The sequence below is a fragment of the Lates calcarifer genome, linkage group LG6, assembly GCF_001640805.2.
Source record: "Lates calcarifer isolate ASB-BC8 linkage group LG6, TLL_Latcal_v3, whole genome shotgun sequence".
In the NCBI taxonomy this organism is placed as follows: Eukaryota; Metazoa; Chordata; class Actinopteri; family Centropomidae; genus Lates; species Lates calcarifer.
In genome coordinates this window covers 23,318,029-23,345,218 of record NC_066838.1, presented here as the reverse complement: position 1 = coordinate 23,345,218, position 27,190 = coordinate 23,318,029, and the positions used below count along the sequence as shown (strand labels likewise).

At 40.8% G+C, this 27,190-nt stretch overlaps 2 protein-coding genes across 2 annotated transcripts in view; one reads left to right on the top strand and one right to left on the bottom strand.

Moving 5' to 3' along the window:
- syt6a (synaptotagmin VIa) overlaps positions 1 to 19,058 on the top strand; it is a 78,068-nt gene extending 59,010 nt beyond the window's left edge. Inside the window, exons 3-8 of the mRNA XM_018688934.2 lie at positions 2,733 to 3,120; positions 4,169 to 4,730; positions 11,161 to 11,281; positions 12,367 to 12,538; positions 13,227 to 13,377; positions 14,545 to 19,058. Coding sequence (XP_018544450.2) covers positions 2,733 to 3,120; positions 4,169 to 4,730; positions 11,161 to 11,281; positions 12,367 to 12,538; positions 13,227 to 13,377; positions 14,545 to 14,616 — 1,466 coding nt within the window. The 3' untranslated portion in view covers positions 14,617 to 19,058. The remainder of the gene's footprint in view (positions 1 to 2,732; positions 3,121 to 4,168; positions 4,731 to 11,160; positions 11,282 to 12,366; positions 12,539 to 13,226; positions 13,378 to 14,544) is intronic.
- Positions 19,059 to 19,125: 67 nt separating this feature from the next.
- Positions 19,126 to 26,959, bottom strand: olfml3a (olfactomedin-like 3a). Its single transcript, XM_018689191.2, has 3 exons — positions 26,415 to 26,959; positions 24,100 to 24,409; positions 19,126 to 20,920 (listed from the first exon to the last, which is right to left on the bottom strand). The coding sequence occupies exons 1-3, from the start codon at positions 26,523 to 26,525 to the stop codon at positions 20,136 to 20,138; spliced, it is 1,206 nt and encodes a 401-aa protein (XP_018544707.1). The 5' UTR covers positions 26,526 to 26,959; the 3' UTR covers positions 19,126 to 20,135.
- Positions 26,960 to 27,190: the final 231 nt, after the last annotated feature.

Sequence of the window (27,190 nt, the reverse complement as noted above, 5' to 3'; positions counted from 1 at the left end):
ATTTACCAACATAGCCAGCACTTGGAGCTGCAGCAGGGGCTGTGACACACAGCGCATGGAGGCTATTAAGGTACTTTAAAACACTTGGCATCAGATTGCTGCAATTTGCAGAAATATTTGCACTCATAAATCTGAACACATGGACATGCTACACATATTTTTAGATTCAGTGTGAGTTATACTTTCTGAGGATATCATTACCTATATATATCCATCGCAAATAAATGTTCATAACTTCACTTCATAAAGGTCAACATTAAAAAAAAACAAGACGCTCCTCATATCGCCAGAACTTGCCTGAGAATCTTCACATTTTTTAATTTTTACAGCACCAAGTTGTCTGTACATCTATACACTCACTGCAAACAGGAACTATTAAGAGCTAATTTGGCAAAATGTAAACGACTACAGGGCTCAAGTTGTAACCCAAACTAAACCCATCTCAGTATTTTACTTCCTGTTTACATCCCCCAATGCATTATGGGAACTTAGTCCCTAAAGTTAGAGCACTATTTCAGTATCCATCAAATATAAGAGTGACAAAATCCATTAATATCAACCTTTTTGAAATGACTGAGGCTCGATTTTGTCTCAGTGAAGCCCATGAACGCTGCCTTAGTGGTTTCCACACTTTGAACATCAATCTGAGGTAACTACTAACTTTCCCACAGCTACAGCAGCAGCAGCCTTCAAATTTTGAAAGCTGCTGCTGCTGCGGGGAAAAGTAAAACAAGCCAAAGTTCCGCACATCAATAAAAATACAAATTTTTGACCTGTCGACGCATTTTGTGGCGACAGATTGTCACCACAGGCCGCTCGCTGGCGTATTTCAGAGCACAGTGCAGGGTCGGCTTCAATTTGCCGTGACAGCGGATGAAGACTCCATGATGGATGAAGACAGTCCAGTCAAGATGAAGCTTTGTGGAGAGCCGTGTGAAATTTCAAATGACATGGAGAGGCCGGGGCCGTGGACAGCTGAGAAATCCTCCTCCAGGCATAAATCCTCCAGACTTGAAATCCTGTCCACCGCTTGACTAAGCTGTAAATTCCCCTTAGTGGACACTCTGTTTTGTTTGAATTCTGAACATGAAAGCTCTTAATTTGTGCAACACAAGGCAGAAAATTTTCACAGCCTTTTGGGTCATTTAGGTTTTATAGATTGAATATAGGAGTAGTAGTTTGTCACATGAACAGTGAGTGATTTATTTTTTTAACAACGGGTGTCACTGCCTGTTCCTTTCTCTGTGAATCTTTAAGTTAGTTAACTATCCTGTTTGTGTTGTTAATTGACTTTGACGTATCTCTGTTATATTACACTACTTGTCTGGATGTGATCAGTGTGTTTTTGTGTGTGTTGAACAGACATCCTACCTGCTCTTCCTCGCTCATCTTCATCACCTTCTCGCTTTCTTTTCCTCTCAGTCCCCTCACCGTGTTTTGTATCTCTTTCCTTCCCGCTGCTTAGTTTTGATTGATGCAGGATTTCCAGTTTCGTCTGCGTCTGTGAAGAAAGTAAACACATGGTCAATTAATATACATACAGTATATATGCAAATGTTACCACTGCAAAGATTTACCTGGCACTGATAGACTGAATCAGCGTTGCGTGAACTTGTTTGGCAAAGGCTTGAATGTAACAACAAAGTCTGAATAATTTCCCACATAAATAACGAATCACATGTATTCTCTAAAAACCTCACCCTGAAAAACGCAGCCTCACCTGCAGGTTTCAGTGCCTGGTGATGCTCGTGTTTTACTTCAGAGAGAAAAGGTTGAGCCAGGAAAATATTAGAGAAGAGCTAATTCAATAAAGCTTGAAGCAGCTTCCTGCTATCTCTGGAGTGTTTTGTGGAGACAGGAGTTTGTGGATCCTCTGAGAGGCCACCGAGACGCTCCTCAGCGCGAGTTATTGTAGATAAACTCGGGCTGCATGGAAAAGAACACTCCAGCAAAAATTTAGAGAATTGTATTCAATCTCGGCTGAAAAGTGTGGAAAACGTTCCCAAGTATCAGCTAGTTAAATGTTTTTTTTTAAATCAAGAGTGCAGCAACTCTGGCAAGAATCCCAAAGGCAAAAGCCAGAGATAACAGTGCTATATGTTTTTTTTGTTTGTTTTTTTTTCTCCCTCGGTCCCCATGAATCCTTGTAAAGTGCTTGTCAGCATTCTTGGTGAGTCTCCAGGTTTTTGTATGCTGCCTGTTTCCCAGGAAGCATATTCAAAATACGCGAGAATAAATGAGTTTGAGTGTGCCTGGCTTTTTTTTTTTTTTTTATCTGTTTCATGGTGAAAAATCCCAGAAGAAGCTTTCTGACACCTTGGTTCTATTCCCATGAGTCTTTTTTTTAAAATTTTTTATTCAATTATATTGTTTGTTTGCATAATTACCTCTCCCTCTCCAGTGAGGAAATTATATGTACAGTATGTGTGCATGACTGCATATCGTACCCACATTTGAATTATGTTTACATTACGATGCTGCTGTGCTTTTCTTATCCCTTGGCTGAACTGAAGACTAATGGAAGTTGCTTTAATATTTATGAAGCACATCTCCCAGTATACTTGGCTCACTGTCCTCCGTCTTATATAAAAACCACTGATATAGCACAAGACCATTTGAAAACTCATGCTCTAATAGACCTCTCTCTCTCTTCCCTCTCTCCTCTTGTAACCACCATCTGTTTGTCCATATTGTGTGATCCTCTGTTTCTGGTCCCCGTGGCTCGCCACCAGACGCTACTTTTGGCCTCCTGCTTGGTGTGTTTGTGGTCTGTGGCCTGGCTCTGCTGGGCCTTCTTACATTCGTCTCCTGGAAGCTGTGCTGGCGGACTAAGGCCCAGTTCCCCAGTCCAACCATCAGCCCCGCCTGTGGCCCCGAGCACTGCCCGCTCCAGCCGCCTCTCCCGCTGCCCAGTCCCCAGCAGCACCAGCCACCGGTCACCATGGCGACAGAGAAGGTGAAGGACCCCATGGGTTCGATGGGTTTCCTGGAGGCAGCAGTGAAGATAAGCCATACATCTCCCGACATCCCTACCGATGTGCAGCTCTCCATGAGGGAGCACTTCCTGCGCCGCACGCAACGCATGCAGAGACAAACCACTGAGCCAGCTTCCTCTACTCGGTTAGTCACATTCACTGTATGTAGGATGTGGTTATCCATGTGTAAATACACTTAAGAGTTACATACAAACATGCACGCATGCACACATAAGCAGAATTTAAGCCACAACATCATGTGGAGTAGGCACCACATATCCTTAATATGCCACTAATGAAGGAAGATCTTTTCTATCAAAGCAATTTAGTATCTACGAAGTTAATTATAATAAATACTGTCGATCGTGTTGCTCTCTGCCCTAGAGGCATCCCTCTGCAGGTCATTATGGTAAAGCTAATTATATGTGATGGCTTCTTTATGAGAATTAATAGAATATAGTGGAGAAAAAAAGCATTTGCTGTAGCAAAACTGCACATTTCCTCTCTGTTAATAAGTGAACATTAGTGGGCCATTCTGCTCATGTATGCAGTTATCCTTTAAGAGCACATCCATTTGTCCTCTAACAAAAGCAGCAAAAAATCCCATTCGCGGTCTTAACACAACAAATCATCAGTCACCCCTGGGTCCTCATTTAATCCCCACTGGGTAGTTTTAGTGCAGTTTTATCTTTACGTGACCTCTATCCGTATATTTCACCTTCATTTTTTATTGTATTTTCCTATTCCTCAAGTAAAATACCAGAAAATCTCAGTGCAAAGCAAAGAAAAGCAAAACTTCTCAAACAGTGACAGATGAAAAGCTATTATTCCAAACATCTTACAAGATTTACAGTGGCATGAGAACAGGCTAGCTTTCGATGGTAACTGTTTTCATGCATTTTTAAAACAATGTAAGTACAGGCTACAGGCCACTAGTTATTTCCTCTCACACAGGATATAACTCTGCTGGCATTGGCTGTTGTCTTTGTTTGATCAATTGCAACTTCACCGGAGGATGTGAGGAGACATGAGGTGACACAATCAGTCGTCCTTTGTCAGCGCTGGTTCTCTGAGGTCAGCTTGCTGTGTTGGACCCTTAAATTCAAAACCTCCATCTTCACCAAATCGCCTCAACAAAAAACACCACCGACTCCGTGTCACACTCTTTCTTCCTGTCTTTTCTGTCCCTGCAGGCACAATTCATTCAAAAGACACCTGCCCAGGCAGATGCAGGTAGGCAGTCTAGACCTGGGAAATGACTATGTGGTGGACAAAGATGAAAAGCCCACAAGCATCGGCCGCATCCAGCCAGAGCTCTACCAACAGAAGGCCCCGGAATCAGAGGATTCATCCAAGAATGGCAGCAGCAAAAACTGTGGCAGGATTAACTTCTCTCTCAAGTACGACTATGAAAATGAGGCCCTGTTAGTCAACATCCTCAAGGCGGTAGACCTGCCCGCCAAGGACTTATGCGGCACATCCGACCCTTACGTGAAGATCTACCTGCTGCCCGACCGCAAGAAGTTCCAGACTCGCGTCCACCGGAAAACTCTCAACCCCACATTCAACGAGAGCTTCCAGTTTCCTGTGCCTTACGATGAGCTGGCGGCCAGGAAGCTCCACATGAGCGTCTTTGACTTTGACCGGTTTTCACGGCATGATATGATCGGGGAGGTGGTGTTGGACAACTTGTTTGAGACATCAGACCTCTCCAGGGAGACAAACATATGGAGGGACATCCAATATGCCACAAGTGTAAGAATCTATTCACTTTTTTTTTGTCTCTTCTAGATTCCAAACCAAATCAGGGCATTCAGTCAGGGCAATAACTGCCATTCATGATAAGGCAAACATGTTGCCTGTAAAATTTCTTGTATTACAGCAAAGTATTACAAGTGGAAGTTTAGACTCTATTATTATTACAGCCACATTTTTTTGGCTTATTCCAGGGCTTTTAGACTATATGAGCTATATTTTTGTGGCAGTGCAACGACCTTGGCAAGCCACACTCTTGTCAGTTCATTTATTCATTCGTTCAGGTTCATTCAAATGAGGCAGCAGAAAGCGAGTTGCTGGCCATGTCTGTTTGTGGCGCTCCTCTGTGTTACAATAATGACTGGAAATCAGATCTTTATTAATGTCTAGGCAACGGTATGTGTATATGAAAGAAAAAAAAAAAAAAAAGTTCAACCAGCCAAGTCATGTGGAATAGATCATTATGTAAATGTAGAATATGTATTAATGTTTGGCGTCTATGCTCTGACCTTGTTGCTCTACACGAGGAAACATCAAAGTCAGCTCAGCACGGAGTAGATACTAAGTTCCCCACCTGAGGGGAGGTATGACTCAGAGCCTACAGGTGGATGTTAGGGTGAAGGTGGCGCTTTTGAAATGTTGATAGCATGTGTGGCAGTGGACATGCAGCTAAAATGCAGAATGAGTAGAGCACTGATGGTTCTGGCTCACAGACCTCACTTCATTAATAACTAAATGAAGTAAATATGAGCTTGGTTGGGGCTTACCTTGAGTTGGCACCAGCTGTCCCACGACTGACGACCCCTCGTAGTGTTCATCTTCATCTCTTGTTGCTTGTGGTTGGTGCAAAAAGAAAACAAATCTGAACACACATGGGTTAACAGGTCACAGCAAAAGACAAGTAGTCAAACAGAAAGGCTCTCACTGTCTCTGTTCAACAGTAGCTCAACAAAGTCAGCACCTCAGTGCTACTATGTATGTGTGAGCACTAAACTGACCTGGCTCCTGCCCACAACCAGCCAGCCAAAAGAACAAAAGGAAAGTGATAAGTGAGCGTAATAGACCTTTTTGACAGCAGACATTTTTGGCATGTCACTGACAAATTACAAACAACTACATCCCATTTAGTCTAGCTAGTCCCAGGGTCTTGGTGTTGTGCATGCTGGCTCCCTTGCATGGCTTACTGGGACAATGAATTAAACTGAGACATCATTAACAAAATTTGTTTCACCTGTGCTGTTCCTGCCATGATCAGTCAAAATGTCTGTCATGAAAAAAAGGAATACTTGGAGCAATACCACTACACTTAAAATGTAAATAATTTTAATTCGACACTTTTCCACCCCTTGGAGATTCAACAGGTTAAAGCAGGAATGTTAGAAACACAGTCTGCCTTTATTTGTAAATTAATGAGTGATTCTTACAGTATCTACAGCTCTTTTATTATTTTTGCATGAAAAGCTTCTGACAGTTCAATCAATGGTGTAAAATGGATGCAATCACAACTATTTGTTTTTATTTTTCAGCTCTATCATTATTTAATCACAACATGAACATGATACATACATTTCATTAATTAGTAAGTGCTAATGTATAAGTTTTTGCTGTTGCTGAACGGCTAACATTAACATTAAACGCTGTTTACGTACCAGAATAGGAGAAACGTTGCGAGTTCAGCATCAAACGTCATTCCTTTACTCGCCAAGATGGCGGAAAGCGACGCCAGCGTCAACTCTTGTTTTGCTACTCTTTTCTTTGCCGCCAAATGTGGTTTGCTGCGAGCGGGTGGTGGTGGTGCCATTGTTGCCTTTAACGTTCCATTCCAGCATTCTATTTCTTCATTCTCTCTGATGGACTGACGGCAGCAACTCACTATCGCCTCTTGAGGTACAAAGTGGTATTACAAGACTACAAGGATGGAACGCGCTAGCTGGTTAGCATGCTAACTTACACACTACACAATACAGTACATAGACGTCTTTGATATAACATCAAAACTAATTTCTTCACATTCTGATGATAATTTAAACTAAGATACTTACACATAGCACTTTTAACCCGCCGAAATACACAGAATATGTAATTTAACATGAATAATTTTAACAAACTGAAAGCCAATCAACAAGAAAAGATTTGGAGAATCTCTTTTTTAATATCTGGCCATAGGTTATTAAGTCTGGCCCTTTAATGTGAAACAAAACATCAGAAATACATCAAACAGCATATGCATTGTTAAGGACCAGATGTGAAGTTCAGTTTTTTATTCTACAAAAACATAACAGTTACTTATTAAAATACATAAAGGGACTAGTTGCAGTCACAGGGGCGTTAACACCTCAAACATAAAAGGATATTTGTGTCTCACAGCTTACTCATGCTTACTTGTTGATGTCCAGGGGCCAGTTTCAGAAACTAAATGTTCCTTGTCTCTGGCACCATGTTAGGCACCTTGGAGCCCTCATCACTTTATCACCTCCTCAGTGCCCTTATATCAGACACCCTCCCTCCCTCCAGTTGTTGAACTTGAGCTTCTTCAAGGATTGTTCAATAATCTCAACGTTATTGCTTAGGAGGCAGAAAAGCAGACGTCCCTCTCCTTGGCACACAAACTTTATTGAACCACCAAATGATTTTATGACAAAATCCCTTGCTCACATTAAATTCAAGATTGGCAACATAAAGAATGCACAGATGGTGGGACTTGAGTAGAAACAAAAAACAAACATGAAGTGGTGTGTAATGAAAGTCTTGGGTAAGATAAAGACACTGCTTTAAAAACACTGTGCAGCTTAATGAGTGAAAAAGACGGCAGTATTGAGCAGAGGGAAGGGGGTGAAAGAAAAGAGCCAGCAGCTTTCCTCAGTACATAGATCAAGGAGAGATATGCATCAATAACGCCAACACAGAAGCAGTACTAAGACTGAGTCTGAAGGAGACCAGTTTATTTATTGACTTCAGACTATTTCTCATGTGTGTTAACACAAACAGACTATTTCAAGAAGGTTTCCACATGCTTAGCATTAAAATGAATGGGGGAGATTATTTATCAACTGTTGAAGTGACTAAACACCTAGAGGTATTTATTCTTTGTAAAAAGTCATCAATGATGTGTAATAAATAAAGCAATGTAAATGTAAATACAGTAAATAACACCAGATTTAGCAGTGGATTTTTGAAGTAGACTCCGCTCGACTTTGGCACAGCAGTGCTTTGAGTGAAATGCAAACGTTAGCATGCTAATATACTCACTTCATAGTGTCATGCCAATGTTTAGCAGTATACTGTTTACCATGTGCACCATCTTAGTTTAGTGTTTTAGCATCATACATTTTGCTAAAGCTAAACACAGGTATTGGTCTTAAAGTATCAGACAAAAGGTTTTTAAACTAATGCTAACTGGTGCTAAATGTAAAGTACAGTATTGGACAAAGTGAAATTCTTATTGGTGATGCTAGGTGAAAAGCTATTCATCCTGGCAGAGACACAAAGGTCTGTACCAAACTTCATGGTTGTCCATCCAGTAGTCACTGAGTCTTTAAACTCAACACCAGAAATGATCATCATGTTAATTTAGCACAGGTTTGATTTTAAATCCAAGCCGAGTCCCAGGTTAATCCAAATCCAAAGCCCTGCACAGGTGACAGGTAGGTTACTGTAATCTAAAAGTATCCTCAGCAGCTAGGATCATGTAATATTAAGCTGTGGGAGCATTTATACAAACACATTATGTACACAATATGTTTTAAATCACAACTTTTTGATGCCGTGAGAAAGAGGTTATTTCTAATAATTAATGGAATAAACAAAGGAAAACAGATCAATGAAAAGGAGTTCTTATAATAACTAAAGGCAGGAAGTAGCACATAAATAAAGGATTTGTGCATCAGAATCATTTTCACAACAATAGAGAGGGAAATAGGCCACATGCTAGATACTCATTTATGTGTATAAATTCCTTCTTTTTATAATAAAATACTGCTTTCTTCAATCTGATTTTACAGTTTTCAGTGGAAATTGTGCTTTGGGGTATAGAGATACTTCATGGATCCTGGTCCTCTTTATTCAGGACACTTAAATGTGAGCAAGCTATCAAGTCATAAAACAAAAGTACTCTATAAATAAAGTCAATTCTTGTGATAGTTGTTATATTAGATATTTTAGTGTGGACCAAAGTGGTGGACTGATGGACTGATTCACAGACCATCATCGTTGTCCGTAGAGTGTCACCGCTAACGTGGCTAAATAAAAAAAGGTTAATGCGGCACAGGTGACGGAGACTGGCACCAAAACAAGCCTGTGTGTCTAGAAGGACAATCAATGTGTCACTTCATGCTTTTACAACACTTGACATTTCTGCTGTGCTCACACATTACGGCTGAACCTTCACACCCTTCAAAAGAAATCCCTCACTTCCTCAGCGGAGAAAGCCAAATCGCAGCTGTACGTGTGAAGAGACATTAAGACTGCTGCACTCAGACAGACGTGTTGGGATTTGCCAATCAGTGGGGCTCTCACCAAGCTCATTCAGAGTGATTAGGGGTCTGCGTGACCTTAATACTGTTTCTAGGATGGTGCTAAGAACTCGCATGGGACAGATAACAGGACTCTCATTGCACTTGAGACTATTATTTCAGAGGGGACTCATGCAGGACTGTCTCTACACAAGTGAAAGCTAATATTTGACTTGGTAGACAGGCTGTGCTTGGAAAGTTTTTTGTCTTAAAAGTAATTTAGATTATATAAAACATTCTTACATGAGGGATCTTAATGATACAAGCCTCTAAAAAGGAAACTCACTCGTTGAGTATGTGGGTAATTGGTTTACATTATGTTAAAGTACTGAGCTGTGAATTTGATATCCCTTAATCTGGATGCCTAAACAGAAATAATGTTTTTTGATAATGAAATGAGGAGGAGGAAATTGGCTGTTTGGTAAGTGCATACAGCTGATGAACCTTAATTTCAGAATTAGACCTGATTGCTTCAGTGAGATATCGACAGCTGGATAACGTGAAGGACTTGAAGTGAAGCCCAGTTGTTCATTTTCCTTTTCTCACTTGAATATTTTTCTTCCTAGATTTGATGGGTGCATGAGAAAACTCATGTTTCTGATCAATATTTCCTCTTACAACTTCATTACCAAGTAATGCTGTTCTGTGTCTTTGTGTTCTGTATCAGAGTTTGAATACAGTGAGTTCTAAGAATCTCAGAATAACCCACAAAGTTTTTTACTTAGAGTTTCCTTTAAAGGAATAGGTGGACAGTTTGGGAAATACACTTGTTCGCTTTCTTGCCAAAAGTTAAATGAGAGGATCGATCTTAAGTCTGTACATTCATTATGGAGCTGGAGGCAGGGGGAAACAGCCAGTCTGAGGTTCACCAGAACCTCTGAAGTTTACTAATTAACATGTTGTATCTCATTTGTTTAATCATTTATTTTCGATTAGTATACAAATGAAATAATTCAGCACCATGTTAATTAATGGGCCAGTCACAACAGCATTTAAAACTAAAAACCTAAAAACTTTAAACTACATCCAATAGAATCACTATGGCTGGTGTTTTTGCATACTGGTAACATAAACCTTATTTTTTCTAGCTGAGTTCATCTTTGTTGAAGTTTGACCCACAAATTGACCATTGACCATTGACCAATGGCAAACCAGCTTGACATTGCCGACCTTTCAAGGAACAAAGAGCCAAAGTAGAGAGTACATAACCTTCTCTGTTGGGAGTATAAACTGCTCCACAAGAGAGAAATGATTTGCAAAAAGTGATACATGAAAACTTATATATATTCTTGAATAAACCTCAGACTTTTTTGGCCATTAGCAACTGAGATAACCATGTATGAGGCGCAGGCTAGCTGTTTCCCTCTGCTTTCACTCTTTATGCTAAGCTAAAATAATCCTCCCCAGACTCAAGCGCCGTAGTTAATGCACAGACATGACAGTGGTATCAATCATCTCGTCTTAATCTCTGCAAGAAATTGCGTTTTGCAAAATGTCAAACTATGGCCTTAAAATAAAAGTGAAACTTATATTAAAAATTGGCCAGCACAGCTCACTCTTTCATTACCTCTCTAATACATGTTTCTGGGTAATCTGAGCTCTAATAAACTTGTTTGCTAGTCTCACTGGTGAGAATTTGACATTATTTATCAACAGGACACCATAAGTTTTATGATAGAGGTTTAGACAGGCCACAAACAACTCAACTGTTCACTTAAAAAAGTATTTCTTTTGCTAGTTTTTGCTGTCTGCTTCACTGACCAGACTATGAACAAAATATCGCATTGATCCCAGAAACAGACCTTGAGCAAGAGACCCTACATTTAATGTATATCCCTCTGGATTATAGTATCTGTGCTGAATGTAAATGTGAAACTGAAAGAGATTTTTTTCCTTTGCTTGTGTGTGTGTTCTCACAGGAAAGTGTCGACCTTGGAGAGATCATGTTCTCACTTTGCTACCTGCCCACCGCAGGCAGACTCACACTTACTGTCATCAAGTGCAGGAACCTCAAGGCCATGGACATCACTGGATACTCAGGTGTGTGTTATGGCTGTATGTGGCTGGGTGTGTGTTTGTGTGACTCACATACAGCTGCAAATGAGTCACAATAAATGACCCCCCGCCCCCTCCTTCCTCTTTCCTCCCCTTGAATATCCAATTGTAAGCATGTCAGATAAAATGAACAAACAGTGGAAAGCCCTCTCTACTGCTGCGTTGTTTATTTCAGCAGTTATTAATATTCAAACACTTGCGATATTAAGACGTTGTCAGCAAATAGTTGCAGGCGGCCTGTTTATTTTAATCGACTGCTGTTTCACTTTCCCATTCCTTGTTTTCATAAAAGACAGATAACACTTGTAAAGTGTGGCGTTTATTGCGCCTTTAATGCCAGGGTTCAGGTGTAATTTGGGGCAAACGTGACGCTCTCCCTCCCGTGTTTAATGACATTTCACGATTTTAATGTGAGTCACAATTTTTAATCCCCACCACCCACCCACCTCTTGAGTCTTTAGGGTTTTAGCTGTCTGCCATTATTTCAATCTGAGCATCGTAAACCCGTGGCGATCAAATTGTGCCTTCAAGCATATTGGGGTTGCTAAGCGAGCACTCTTGTTTGTTGTTTATAGATTTAGGGCGGCTTACGTCTGAAACTAAAACACGGCATAATGGATCATACGAGGCGATTTGCCACTGACGGATGAAGATTGAAATCAGCATTCATCAGGAAGCTTTCACAGTCATGCTACTTAAGCTATCTATGGCCTCCCATGCTCTTTGTTTACACAAGGCGTTGACTCATGTACATTTATGCGCATTACTGATGCCACGTCCTCCAGGGTTGCTTTCATGCTTAAGTAGAAACCAAAACAAGACACACTGGGTAATGAAATAGACCACTGATGGCTCCATCTTCACGGACATCTTTGAAGATGTTTTGGCAGTCAAGACAAACAAAGAAAAATCAGTTTTTTAATAATCCCAGAAGCCTGATCCTCATGATAATTATTGCTCTGGTAGATTGCTAAAGAAGACAAATAACTTGGAGACTGTCCAAACATGATGATATTTAACTGTTAAGCCACTTTTTGTGTCTCTGTCCTCTTTTCCTCTCTCTCATTTAGATCCCTACGTCAAAGTGTCGCTCATATGCGACGGGAGACGTTTGAAAAAGAAGAAGACGAGCATAAAAAAGAACACTCTGAATCCAACCTACAATGAAGCCATCATCTTCGACATCCCACCAGACAGCATGGACCACGTCAGCCTGCACATCTCTGTCATGGACTACGATTTGTACGTACAAATGAGTAAATTACTGATTGTTTCAGTCATTTTTCAAGTAAAAATAAAGAAAAAAATGACTCAAAAATGAGAAACTTTGCTTTTTTTCTTTTTTCAACAAATATCTAAAACAATATTAAACACAAATTACTATTAAACGTGTGTTTTTAAGTCTTAAACCAAAGAAAGAGAAAGAGATTATTGCTCAACCTTTGTGTATGTGAAGCTATAACAAGAAAGGGAAAAAGTAGGTGCAGTGCAGACAGCTACCAGAAACAGAACGTGTGTGTTAAAGGTCAGACTGTGTGTTTATTTTTAACTGTTGTATGAAAGGAGCAGACACTCCCAGGATTAGAAACCTAGCCCCATGTGTTTTCTTTGTCTGGGATTAAAGCAGGTTGTGCTAATAATCTAGTGATTAAGTCAAGAAAAACTAAAGTCTGCTCTAATTTACACTTCAAACGTCGTTAACAGAGCAGAGATCTGCTTTGACGGCCTTCCTGAGATGAGTCAATTCGAGCGTCACAGAGACAGTCAGAGGCAGATTCGCCGTATCAATCGGCAGGACATCCGGATTCAGACTTGTGTCTCCTTTGATTACAAAATGCCCTTCGCGCAATTATAAACAACGGTTTGATGTATGAGATGTCATGTCAGGTTAAGTCACATGTATTTATACAGTACGTGTTTGTCCCCACAGGGTAGGTCACAATGAGATCATTGGCGTGATGCGGGTTGGATGCAACGCCGAGGGACTTGGCAGGGACCACTGGAACGAAATGCTGGCTTATCCACGCAAGCCCATTGCACACTGGCACCCCCTGCTGGAGTCCAAGAAATCTGAGAAGGAGGTAGGTTTGGGACTGGGAAGCATTTTTAAAGGATTATTCTGTACGTGTCCATCATTTAGGATGAGGAATTCAGGGGCTTAGCTGGTATTTCTCAGCCCTGTTAAGGAGTATTGCTCCAGGGCAGAAACAGAGAGTTACAGGGAGGGAGGGAGTCAGGGTGGGGGGGGGGAGACATGAGGCAGCAAAAATACTGCATGAGGTTAAAGGGACAGATGGATGCAGGTGTTCTGAAAACAACTGGTTATTTTAGTGTGGTCTGCTGATCTGGTACCAGCAGCAGCAGCTACCACATATTACAGTTCATGGAAGTGATTAAGCCACTTGCATCAAATCTGAACACACAACCACTAAACACATATTTTTAAAGTAAGTGTGACTTACACTCTCTGAGGATATCACTATCTCCTATGTCAAAAACAAATACACATCCATAACTCTGCGTAGAAGTCATTTATAACCCCAAAACTTGCCTGAGAATCATCATATTTTTTAAAGTTCACTTCACCATCAAAATAATCCAGTATTAGTTGACCGTACATCCAAAAATTTAAAGCAAACAGGAACTGCCAATAGCGAATTCAGCGTAGTTTTAACGGTGGTAGTATGGGCTAAAAAAGTAGTAATCCACAGCATAACTCACTGAATTCAAAACTGCCATCAACAAACTTCCTGTTTACATCCCCCAAAGCATTAAGGGAAATGTGGTTCCAAAGCTTAGAGCATTATAACCCCAAACAGGAGTGACAAAACCTAATATTAGCTGTTATTTGTAGCATTGTTTTTAGACACACTGTAATCTGATTTTCTTCTCTCATCATTCTTTGTTATTGTAAAGATCCAGTACAGAGGTGTTGATAATATCCCCTTTGTGTTTTCGATGAGACTGTATGTAGGTATCTTGCACGAGTACACTCATAGTCTCTTTCATGCTGTGTTCCTGTACCCTCTCCAAACTGAATAGGAAGATGAAATGAAAAACTGTTCACAAAAAACCTAAACAAAGAAAACTATTGTTCTCTTTCTGGAGCACAGATACTCTCTTCTGTACAGATACTATATTTGTTACTGTGCTGAAAGTGACCTGAGAGTGACAGTGCTGTAAAAAAAAAAAAAAAAAAAGCAGCATATGCCCTATGAATCATTGCCTTGTGTGTGTGTGTCCTGCAGTGGAAGGCGAGGACAGCCAGCTTTGACAGCCAAGGCTCCTGCCCCTCACCCAGGCCCCCTGCCAGTCCCTGAGCAGAGCCACCTGTGACCCAGCAGCCCAGAAGGGGGTTTCCTCCCTCCTGCTGATCCACTTCCTGTCTGTCTGATTGAGGAGAAACACAACCCCACTGTCTCTCCCTCCCTCCCTCTCTCCTTCTCCCTCTCTGTCCCTCCCTTCCTCAAAGTCTAGTCCCAGAGCACTCCCAAGAACTGATCTAGGACCACCGTCAGTCAGTTAGTTGTGTGACTCGCGCAGTCTTTTCGGGTTAAAGTTTTAGGGTCTCTGATTTGAAATGTGGGTGTCGTGATGACCCAGAGTTGCCCTCCCTGTCCTCAGAGGAGATTGGCTGTGGACATCGCGGTCTGCAGACATTTAATATTGAGCTGTCCGTCCGGGGGCCTGAGGCGAATGGATCTCAGTGTCCTCGCAGGAGACTTTTCCCAAACACTGAAGATTCAGCTCAGCCCTGATGGAAAAACTCAAGTCGCGTATCGCTCCCTGAAAGCAGCAGAAGTTTCACAGAGGGAAGCTGAGGACACGTTTCAGAGAGGGTTTGAAAAAGAGACGATCTTAAACAGGATCTGAGGCGACTTCAAAAACTCCACACACTCTGAATTTTTTGCTGCACAAGCATAAAACAACACTGAACTGTAGCATTTTGGAACTAGTAGATGTAAAAAAAAAAAAAAAAACAAACAAAAAAAAAACAAAAAAACGCTCCATCAGGCATTGTTTGTAAAAAACAAAAAAAAACTGAAATGAGTTTCAAAGCTCCAGCTGAGTTCACTGTACTTCCAGTTTCATCAATAACATAAGCAATTAGCTGATCTCCAACTTCACAATATGAAGCTTTAGCGTGGATTCACAAGCAGCCGTGACAAACAGATTTAACATAATGAAGAGGAGGAGGAAACAACAGGATTTCTGGTATTCACACAAGAGCAAATTGGCTGCAGAGTTGTCGCTGATTTCAGTTCATTTCAGTTCTCAGCACAAGAAGCAGATGGTTAAACTGCCTGATGAAGGCACAAATAGCTCATACTACGACTAAAAACCAACCTAAAAAAGAAAAAGAGCCATTTTGACAGAAAAAAGCTTTTTCGTCAACGGAGCTCTGGAGGTTACTGCAAACAGGGAAATTGTGAGCACACTTTACACAGCCTTACTTCCTCTGTTTAACATTTGCTTTTGAGCAGTGTCGCCTCTTTTCTTCCAAGTGAAAACTCAACACACAAACGCTCAAGTTTTCCTTCCGACAAACACTCTTCTTTGTCTTTCTCTGAACAGGTTTTGGTGGATGTGTATAGTTTCATGTATAGCCATCTGCCGGTTACTGTATGTACGTTTTGATTTTCCAAACAGAGAAATCATAAAAGATATGATGATAGGTATAGATTAAAAAATAAAAACACAAAAAAGAAAAAAGAAAAATATTGACATTTTGAATATATGTAGCTTTGTTGGTGGTGGTGACTGAGAAAAACCTGAGAAACTTAGAAACATGCAGCTTTCTTGATGTTTATCCTGTCATTAATCATGCTGTTGTACAGGGATAATGTGTCCGTGGATTAGCCATCCAGATGCTTCATCTGCAACATATGGTAAATGGATTATTTTTGAAGATACAAGAAAAGACTGCAGCTGAGTACTACTACATCAGATTTCTTTGTATCAGTAAACTTCCTTTAAAGGGTCCACTTACTTATTTACTATATTTATGATAACTTCAAGAAGTCACTAATTGTTCTGGTGAAAAACAGTAACTCATTAGTATTTTTTAATTTAAAATATTACACAATGGAAGTTCCACGTAGCTGTGTATGGAAGTCCATTACCGAAGATGTGCAAGTCATAAAAATGAGAAACGTTCTCGAAATAATGATTGAGTGTCTCTCATTATTCTGAGATATTAAAATAATTATTTTGAGAATGTTTCTCGTTAATCTGACTTGCTCAATCTTTTTTTTCCACATAACATTGGCAGAAATGGGCTTCCATAAGCTTTGAGAGGAGAACATGACAATTTGGCTTCTACTTACATTATTTTCCTCTAGTTTAACTCCTGTAGTAGTAGTAGTTTTGTTTTGCTGTAACACACAAGTGTCCCAGCGACATTATCATGAGATGTGAGCGCACACGAGGGGAAGACAACAAATTACTTGGAGCTAACCATGAAAAGTTGTTTTTGTAGCATAAACTAAACAAATCAGAAAAATTTTAACATCCCATGTAGAAAAATAAACTATTAGAAGCTAGTGTTCTTGTCAGATTTAATGAGATGGAGGATTGTTTTGCACAGAAACATGGTGACTAAGAAACTTTTTTTGGGTTAGACAGCTCATACTGTTACTGTTGGTTTATGGCTGGTTAATGAATATTGCAACCCTTTTTCAAGCTTCGTGATTAATGCATAAGTCATCAGTTTGTCATGCGTTTGGAGCTTCAGGTGTTAGCTAATACAGGGGAAACGCTTGCCAGATAATTACCTGCTCTATTCTCACATTCGTTCAACTGGACGTTATGCAGACTGGCAGGATGAAATCCACTTCATTCGCCTGGTCTGACTCACACGGATATTTGCGTTCACACATAAAGCTCCGCCGGGAAAAGTTCAGATTTGTCGTGCATGTGTGAAAGCAGCTAAAGTCACCTCTTAATGAGAATCTGAGTGGTTTCCAGCAGGTTGCTTTATGGTGCGTTCCAGCTGTACTCCAAAGTCAGAATTTCTGAATTCCTAGTTGGACGTTTCAACTGGAATACCCGTTGAACCCGGGTAAACTCCAACGTCCAACGTATTTCTAAATACTGAATACTTCCATATATATATACGATCACAAGGTTGTGATGAAGAGTTTCTACCCCCCTGCTGCTTCCTTTGTTGATTATAATGGGAAACCTGTCAACAGCTTTTAATTAAAACATATTGTAAAGGAGGTTCTGTATATTTTTATGGTTAACATTACTTTCAGTTTCAGGTTTACCCTCCACTGGAACACAAAGTTTTGTTGTTGTTGTTGTTGTAATTGGCAAACACAGATATAATCAGTACATTCAGGCCAGGAAACATCCACAGATTATATTGGGGAGGGCTTGTACAGATAATTTCTTCTTGGGCATTTATTGAACAGCGGCCAACGGCATCCTTAATCTGATATGTGACAATGTTCTTGGCGCTGGCTTAGACTAGTCTAGACTGCTGGTGCCTCGCTCAGCACCAGAGAGACAAGTAATACTACAGCTCAGACTGTGTCTCTCAGTCGCAGAACGCAATGGACACGTTATATATCACAGAGTTTGTGAAAATGTCATTGGCCAGACATCAAGACACGAACAGATGCGTTCAGCAGACCCTGTAGGATCTGTTTTGGCCATTTCCTTCACGGGTTAGCTTACGCAGAGCGAAGCTGCTTCAGTGCCTCGGTGTGGGTGCGAGGCGGAGACGACAGCGCGGGGGCAGCTGATGGGGTGGACAGGTCAGCATCTACAGAGCAGTGGCATTTCTCTAATTGGCACTTGTTACAGCGCGAATGAGTCAGCGCGTTATTGTTCGTGCTTGACGTAATCCATCACGGCATCAACACCCCTCCACAGACGTGACAGTTTGAATCACACACTGTTGTTTTTGATGGTGAAATTTCTCTCTAGACTAATACTAATAATGGCATTATTCATAGATTTCTTATACCTTATTTAAGTGTAAAATTTGAAACAAGTGGTTGAATACTAACGTAGTTTCTGTTCCACCTTTCTTTTTTGAACATGTGCTTTATGATGGTCATATATTTCTCTGAATATGTGGTGTGTGTTTTCATAGTAGAAGAAACCTGTTAAATCAATTGCCTCAGTTTATGGACTGTTTCAAGACCTTCTAGCTTTGCCTAATATTGTAACGTTTCTTGATATGATCTTGTATCCCTTCCAACTGTTATGATAGCACTGACTTTCCAGTTTTTTATTGAACATTTTGTATTTGTAATAATAGAAATGTTTGAGAAAACGTTCTGGTGATCGACATCAACAGTTGTTAGTTCAGACAAAAGTCTATTATGAGTTCATTTTAGATTCTAGATCATTATCAAGACTCACAATATGAGTGACCCAGTGTGTAATAAAGTAAACTGAAATAGCATACAGTATTTCCGCCACAATTTGTCCTTTTTTTTTTGTTAGTTTGTTTCAACAAGTCTGAAAATCAGCAGCAGAGAAGAGTTGGTTGTTTTTTCTCCCATGGGGTGTGATGTGTTATCAGTTCTGTGACTTGATTTTTTTTCTTTGATTAAAAGACTTATGCAAAAACGGTCTTGGCATTGTTAGTTTTGTGGCAAACACATCATATAAAAGCAGCACAGCCAGAGGCTTAACAAGCAGGAGCGGGCACAAAGGAAATAAGATTTCTACTGAATCAAATGGTCAAATTAAATGAGGAGAGGACACACATACCACACAGCAGTAAGACTTGACAGCCTCTAATAAACTGTGGCATTTCCTTGTCCTTTTTTGTTTGTTTTTTGATATTTTACACAATAAGAGAAGGATAAAAATGAATATGTCCAAAGACTGATTTATTTATATATTTAAAAATGTATGATGATATCTGTGATCTGTATTAAATCTACCATGATTGGAGAGTCTATAGACTGTGAGGTAAGTGCAAAACTACCAAAAGATTTTGGTATCAACCTCACTCCTAGCCCCATGATACCGTGCTTAAATTACAGGTAGTGATTTCTAGTTATTCCTGTCACTGAACTGGTGTCTTGTGAGAGTTAGCATCATGCTACAGGTGTCTTCCTTTTACTCAGCAAAAGAAAAATACAATCATACCTTTACTTTCTCCTAAGGAGGGCGACCTGAAGAAGTGGCCTCAAACAACACAAAGTAGAATATTTAGCCTCGTTACTAACTCAAATGGTGGACCATTTTCTGACTAGAGTTAGATGAGAAGTACACTAAATATGAATCCACCAACAGCAGCTGGGTAGCTTAGCTTAGCTTAGCTTAGCACAGACTGGAAATGAGAGGAAACAGCTGGCCTGTCTCTGTCCTAAGGTAACAAAAATCCACCTTCTAGCAGCTCTAGACCTCATTAATTAATATGTTATTCCTCATTTGTTTAATCAATACAAAAAACAAAGTGTGCAAACAACAAATCACCCTAATACAGATATAAAAAGGGGGTAAAACATGCTCAAAAGTGAGATGCTTTTAGGCAAAGCTAGGTTATTTAAGCTAAGCTACCCAACAGATGGTGGTGGCTTTACTATGAGATATGAGAGTGGTATCAATCTTTTCATCTAACTCTTGGCAAGAAAGTGAATTAGCGTATTCCAAAAATATCTAACTTCTTGCTTTACGACTGTATTCACACATCATTTATTTCCCAAAAATCTCTAAAAGTCACACTGCATATCGTTACTGCAGACGCCTGCTCAGTGAGAGGAATAACTGGAAGTCCCATAATTCATGCAAAGTATCATGGGACTAAGAATAAGGCGGATAGCATGTTGTTTTTCATCCTTGCCTTTGAAAACATGACACCACTTCCTTGCTGTCAAACTAGGAGTTTCCTCTTCATGGTGAGTCTGTAAATTATTTGGTAGCCGTCATCCCAGCCGTAAAGCTGTCTCTCCTCGGGGTTGTATTTCAGACTGGCGTGGGCTCCGTACCTCCTGGGGAAGTAGAGCAGAGGAGCTTCCTCGCTGATTACCATGTCGTTGACGTCAAACACACACTGAACCCGGGAGCGGCTGGCCAGGCGGGTGTTGTAAACGACATAGACGGTCCCACATACCACGAAAGCCGCCTCCGCGTTCTCCCTCGGGCACCGGGTGTCCCAGATTTGTTCTATATCGAGCGTGGCAGGGTCCATCTTTGCAAGGTTGATGTTTGGTTCGCTGTCACTGATGGCGTACAGGAGCCAGAGGCCCTCGTCATCTGCTGCGAGGTCCGCAACAATCTCTGGGTTGAGGTTGTAAACGGTAGCGTGGCTTTCCACGGGGAACATGGCAGTATCTGTCACAGAGCCACGTAGCAGGTCATATTTGACCACCTGCACGTCTGTATCAGCTTCCTGTTTTATGTAGTACAAATAGCCATTATAAACAGCGCCGCCAGGGCCATTCCACTCAGACGGCAGCCTGATTTGTCTGCTGCCGGTGACGCCCGGAGAGCCAGAGAAGTCACGTACAGAGTTAAACTGGTAGATAACGTCTCCTGATGTCCCGTTAAAGACGTACACCCTGGATGACTTGGGGTCTCTGGTCCACATGCCCTTGGGACTGCCCACTCTCTTCAGGATCTTCACTGATCTGATGCCAGAGATAATTTCCACACAGTCTGCAGAAGGAAGAAAACATAAAGAGAAGGGTAACGTTTCTGTGCGCAGCAATAACTGTGGAAGAACTGGCCAGTTCGGTATTACCTCTTGGTTTTATTTAAGAACTATTTGTGGTGAGGGTTGCTGGAGTAATTGCAACAAAAAGCAGGACGTTATCCTAGAATCCGACAGCACCCAGTATCAGCTGCTATCAGCTTTTATTTACGTATTCCTTGGCCTTGGAAGTAACATTAGGATACTAGTGTTTGTAGCAGGGTTTTCCACAAGTGCATACAACGTCCTCTAAAAAGCATATGGACCAAGTTATTGAAATCAGTAGAAACACTGAATAAAGCAGTTCCATGGTAAAAAATCAGCAATTCTCTGATTTTCTCAGTTTGCTCTTGGGCGGAGATCCAGACGTCCAATGACAAAAATCCTTTATCCAATTAAGATTAAAGTTATAATGTTAGAAAAAGTGATGGAGATGTGACTTGAAACAGTAAGAAAGTAGTTGGCTATCCAGCCAACACCCAGCGCGTACATAAAAACCTGTGGTACTAAATTAGTTGGACATGCTGATGATTTCAAACCTACGTTTGAGCAGAAAAACACACTCTTTTATCCATTGCTTTTACTTCTGGCCCTGTGTTTTTGGTTTTGGAGAGGTGAAAAAAAAGGAAACACCACCCTTCAAACACTTTAAATGCCAAGTATTCCACTTTGGTATGTGGAGACACCCAGTCCAATCCACCTAGGACCCCATAGCTCATCTCAAGAATCTGAATGAGGAAACCCCACGACTGATGGGCCTGTCGTTACAAACTCATGCTGTGCAGTGCAAATGCTGTTCACACCCACAGAACCTTGTTTAAAATTCAAGCAGGGATCCCTAAGTTTCCAAAGACACCATTAATATCAGGTTGAACTTTGAGGTAATGTGTGAAGAGTCACATGAAACATCTAGAATATTTCTATATCTATATATCCGAAAGCATGGAGCCACATTGAGCAACATTTTTTCAACTGTCAATCAAACCACACGAACACAGTCCTGGTAAAGTATATATAATGAAGACTTCAAATGTTGACTTTGATTGCTGCTCATTTAATCATGATTATTTATTATTCTAGAGAAAAATGTATGATTTGAAATGTTTTGAGGGTCTTTAAATCCACTTAAAGTACAACGCTGATATTTCTGAACCTTATGTTCCCATATTTTTGAGCTGCTGTAATGTAATCCAATGGTCCACTAAAGTGCTTGTTTTTCTCACTGACAAACTCAGATTGTTATTCTAAGGATCTGACATTATGGATAGGATTCTTTTTATTAAAGAACCAGATCCTTTTTGTCCAGAAACATCCCTATATATATATATATTACTAACAGATTCCATTGACAAAAACAGTAATTTTTCCAAGCAGAACACAGGAGATGCTGGAGCACCGCTGCCTTGATTGGTTGGTTGGTTTGTGTTATTGTGTGACTTTCATGGCTGGAAGAAGTGTCCAGACACTTTACATAAGTAAAAGTACTACATACTACTACATAACACAGACAAACCAACTAGTCAAGACAGCGGGGCTCCAGCACTTCCTGTGTTCCACTCGGTAAAATTACTGTTTTTGTCAAACAAATTGGAAAATAATGACAACAGTAAGTCACTAATCAAAAAATACTGGAATCATCCTTTAAAAGGAAAAAAGGAGAAAACTGGAAACTGGAAAGGCTGCAAAACTATTTCACAGGTGTGAAGTTAATATAATTATACTAATTGAATTGACATTTAAATCCCCTGTCACAATTAGTTCCGTTAGTATGTTTCAATAAAGAGCCATTCTCCTACTGAAATGTGTATTTGCAGCCTAACATTTAGAAAACTTTATTCAGCCTGCAGCAGTCAATATCAGGCTCTCTAAATTAAGGCAAATTCAAACCAGTCAGGAGGAAATTGGACAAACAGAATCATAATAAGATGAAGTATGAGCGCAGGACACGGTCAACATGAAGATGCTTTCAGTTAAGAGAAGAAAGAATAATACCGCGCTTTTTTTTCCCCGCTGATGTGTCCCGGAGCAATATTAGCACTATGCTCACACAAATCGGAAGTGGTGTCTCTACAATGCAGCTAAGTTCGTTTTGGGTCACGTCACAGACATTTCACAATGGATCACTGTGTGCAGACCTCACTCCTACGAACATGAGCTTGGAGAGTACTGCTGCTGACCTCAGGGTAGTTTCCTGTCCCTCCTCTCTGCAGTGACACAGCTCCAGATTGCACAGGAGATATTTGCACACAGAAGCTAATAGAGAAGCCTTTATTCGGCATTGTACCATCATCTGAGTTGTATTTAGAAGTCTGAATGCAAGAAATGTCCCTTAATTACATAGAGCACGACTAGCATTATGATACCAAACAGAGGTTTTATGACATTTCTAGATAATTCTTGAGTTTATGTGTAATTGATTGTCTAATTAAGTCAGCAAGAATAATAAAGCAATCAATATTTTTCTCATTTGCTTTGTCAGGAGAGTCTGTGTAAATGGAACCAAAGGAATTTAATGATCTGTCATCTGGGGTTTAGCTTTTGGAACCAATTAGCACAAAAATATAGATCTGTTGCTTAATGTGGCACATTCAGTGAAATCTGCCAATATAAAGTCTGATGTGTTTCATGGAATTAAAATCTGCTTTCACAACTTTCCACGTCGGGTTATAAATCCCAGTGTTACCTGGGTAAATGACTCAGAGCAGCAGCTGTATGTCAGCTCTGTTTGTAGGCAGCACGCCTTTGGATCTGGAGATTATAAAGACAAACGCTGCGCTCCAGCAGCACAAACAGAGGAGTAGTGCTGCTGAAATAAATGAGTTTCATGAAGCCACATTTTTCCTGGAAAACATGACTGCCCACTGACTCAAAGCACTTCGTTAAATGACTTGTAACAGCACTGTGTTTGTTTCCCATTTTCCAGTGGCATGGCCTTTCCAAGACAGCAACTCAGCAAAAAAAGGGGGTGGTATAGTGCCTGATGAGATGTGTAATGTTGAATATAACTCTACATCATACATCTTATATATTTCCTAGAGGTTCTGACTGTGCCAGGGCTCCGTCATGAATGAAAATGAAGATCAAACGCAGCCACCCTGCAGAGGAACGTTTGGCTGAAGTGTGTTTGTGTTTCCCTGCAGCTCACCAGAGACTCTGGGCTGCAGCTCCTCCCAGTCTTCGTCCTCCTCTTCCTCTCTGCTCTCCTCCAGCCCCCAGACCCCCCGCTCCACCACCTTGTCTGCCTTATTTGTGCAGGCCCGAGGCGACGTCTGGGTTTCCACGTAGTCCATCTCTCGCTCCACCCGGTCCACTCGGACCGTGGCTCCTTCCAGGTCTTTGAACAGCATGCTGTGCTCCTTCCTCAGCCCATCCATGGTCTCAGCAGTGAGCTTTTTGAAATCCAGCAGCTCTGTGTGGTAGCGATGGGACTGTTCGTGCCAAAACTGCATGCGGTCCTGCGAGACATGGGAAGAGAAAAACAAGTGCTGTAATGTATCCTAGTGCAAGATGAGGTTTTAAAGTTTTTATTTACAAAATCCACCTAACCAGGAAAATGTTTACTTTGTGCAATGTTTTAGCCACACTAGCACCATGGCTTCAGGGACTGCGGTCTGTTGGTTCATACCAAAATATCTCGACAACGGTTAAACAAATTGCCCTATAATCTTGTGCATAGTCCCCAGAGGATGAATCCTAATGATTAAGGTGATCCCTGACTTTTCCTCTACTGCCACCACAAGCATAACATTTATGGTTTTAGTGTAATATTTTGACATATATTTGTTATATTTCCATTAAATTTGGTAGAGAAATTGCTGTTCCCCTCACGATTAATTGCAATAACTTTGGATCACTTAAAGGTTAAAAATCTATATTCATACACATGATGAAGCCTTAAAATTATCCAGGGGACTGGGAACAAATTAAGAAACTAAATTGTGGTGTGAGGAGAATAAGTAGAGAACGAGTCACTGTCCACTGTGCCGTGTTTGCGCTGCAGAGTAGTCTGGCTGAAAGCAAACAAACAAAAAAAGTGCTGTGGCTTATTTGTATCTCTTTAAACCAACCAGGATGCAGCAGCAGAGCCCCTGCGTGTCCATGACCTCAGATGTAAATGGAACACGGCATAAATGTTGCTGCTGCAAAGAATTGTGGGATGGCATTATCTTCTTTCCTTTCATAAAAGATAATTCAGTGTTTCCTTAGCTAAAGGAGATAAGACAGGCACTGAAGCACCTTTCTTTGGCATTTACAGAGTTTGACTAGCTCTTATCATGGCTGCCGCTTAGATACTTCCAGGTCATTTCACTCAGTTAGGGACTTTACTAAGCAAAGACAACTGTTCGACTGACTGCAGCCTCAGTCCTGTTGCCTGCCATAATAAATTTCAGCTGGTAAGATGTGCCTGTTTCAATCAAAGCTTCACTACGGTCACCAAATAGAATACAGTAGTCTGTGTTTCTCAGTGTGGTGATTGACACAGTCAGACGGTTCCTCCACTGTCTCATCCGTCTCTCTGTTTCATTTTCTCCCTTTGCTTTGCTGTGGGCCTGTGGTCAAATGAAAATGAAAGTTCAATGAAAAAACTTGCTGATGAAATGCCGTGTTCGTATCAACGCAGACGTTAAGCCAGCATATTGGAATTGAGACTGGAGGGAAGCCACGGGGGGCGAAGTGAGCAGGCTTTTGCTGTAAATAGATGATTCATTTCATGCAGGATAACAGCTTCATGATTGTCTTTTTTGCATCACAGCCACACGGATGATGAAAAAGAAAATTAAGACTCAGAAAATGTACTCCAAAAGAATACATTAAAGGAGTTATTTAAATTAGAGTTCACTGAAATTGCTCCCTGAGGTAACCAAACATGTAATCCTCTTGCATTTCAAACCTAAGCCAACAGAAATATCTTTCCTTACACAAACTTCGCTTGCTGTCTTTCATGACACATAATAATCCTTAAAAAAACAACACTGAACTCTCAGTAATTTCACCCCTTCCCTGAGGCACTCTGTTGTTATACAGATTCATTCTACCTTTCTACATCTTTCTATTAGTCTGTTGGGATGTTGGATGCCATGGCAGCAGAGGTTGGGCTTGTACTCATTACTGGGGGTGTCATTGCCTTTAAACACTGAAGAAACTGTAATGTCATCGAACAGAAGCTGCGCGTTGCATGAGGAGGAGAGCCGCCCTGCATGCATCGACTGATGTTTCCGCCAGAGGCCCCTGCACAGTTGATGAGCTGGGCAGAGATTGCATTAATTGGATTGCATTAGTTAAGACATTAAATTCAAATAAAAGAAGAGGAGGAGGCAGCGGCCATCGGGAACTCAAAAATATGAAATGGCTTTGCTAATTTTTTAATGAGTGTTCCTTAAGAGAGTTGTGTGCTGCATGAAAAAAACCAAACAATATTTTGGTTAATTACAAGTCATTTAAAGTGGGATTGCTTCTTACCTCAATAGCCAACAGCCTGTTCTCCAGATAATCCATCAGCCCCTGGTAGTAATACTGGGCTCCCGTCAAAGTCCAGGCTGTGGAAACAAGGAGGACTAACACCGGCTTCATTGTGAGCCGATTAATGGGACAGCTGAGCTTCTTTGTCTGTCCAGATTTTAGAGACTTCTCCAGGTTTTTCCGCCTTTGACGCGTTCCCCTGCCGAGCTGTCCTCAGAGCTTCACACGACCTATAAACGGCTTGTATATACAGAGGCAGCCACATGTGCAGAGAGGTGAGAAGTATATATAGAGAGTAAGAGGCCGCTCTGAGAGAGTTTCCAATTCTTTGACCAGCTCTCACTTTGCTGGAATGTTTTCACAAACTCTCAGGGAGGAGCCTTGTGCCTCTTACCCCTTGCTGTCCTTAAAAAAAAAAAAAAAGAAAGAAAGAAAAAATGAATGTGCTCCTCGCGCTCTGTGCATGTGTGTTTGTTGCACATTTTGTACACAGTGTCTCAGCCCATGTCAGGGGATTATAGCACAAACAGAACATAACTGAAGACTCATTTGAGATGACACTCGTTCGTTTGCTGAGCATTTATGGCCCTATCTAAGCAACTGAAATAAGAGTTAAAATATAAGTCATATACTGCTGTCATATGAAGCTTTATGATAAAATCTCATCCATGTCTTGACAGCATGCTACTTTATTTAACTGGGATAACAAACACTGCTGTGAATGCACCAGCCAAGAGAGTTAGAACGCTATATTATATATATATTCCATATGTAGT

What these genes read in the sequence shown, in the direction of transcription:
- olfml3a (XM_018689191.2), bottom strand. Translation starts at nt 26,525, where the DNA reads ATGAAGCCGGTGTTAGTCCTCCTTGTTTCCACAGCCTGGACTTTGACG. An exon ending in ACAGGCTGTTGGCTATTGAG is followed by an intron (nt 24,410 to 26,414) that starts GTAAGAAGCAAT and finishes CATGTCTCGCAG; the next exon opens with GACCGCATGCAGTTTTGGCA. An exon ending in GCTGCAGCCCAGAGTCTCTG is followed by an intron (nt 20,921 to 24,099) that starts GTGAGCTGCAGG and finishes TTCCTTCTGCAG; the next exon opens with ACTGTGTGGAAATTATCTCT.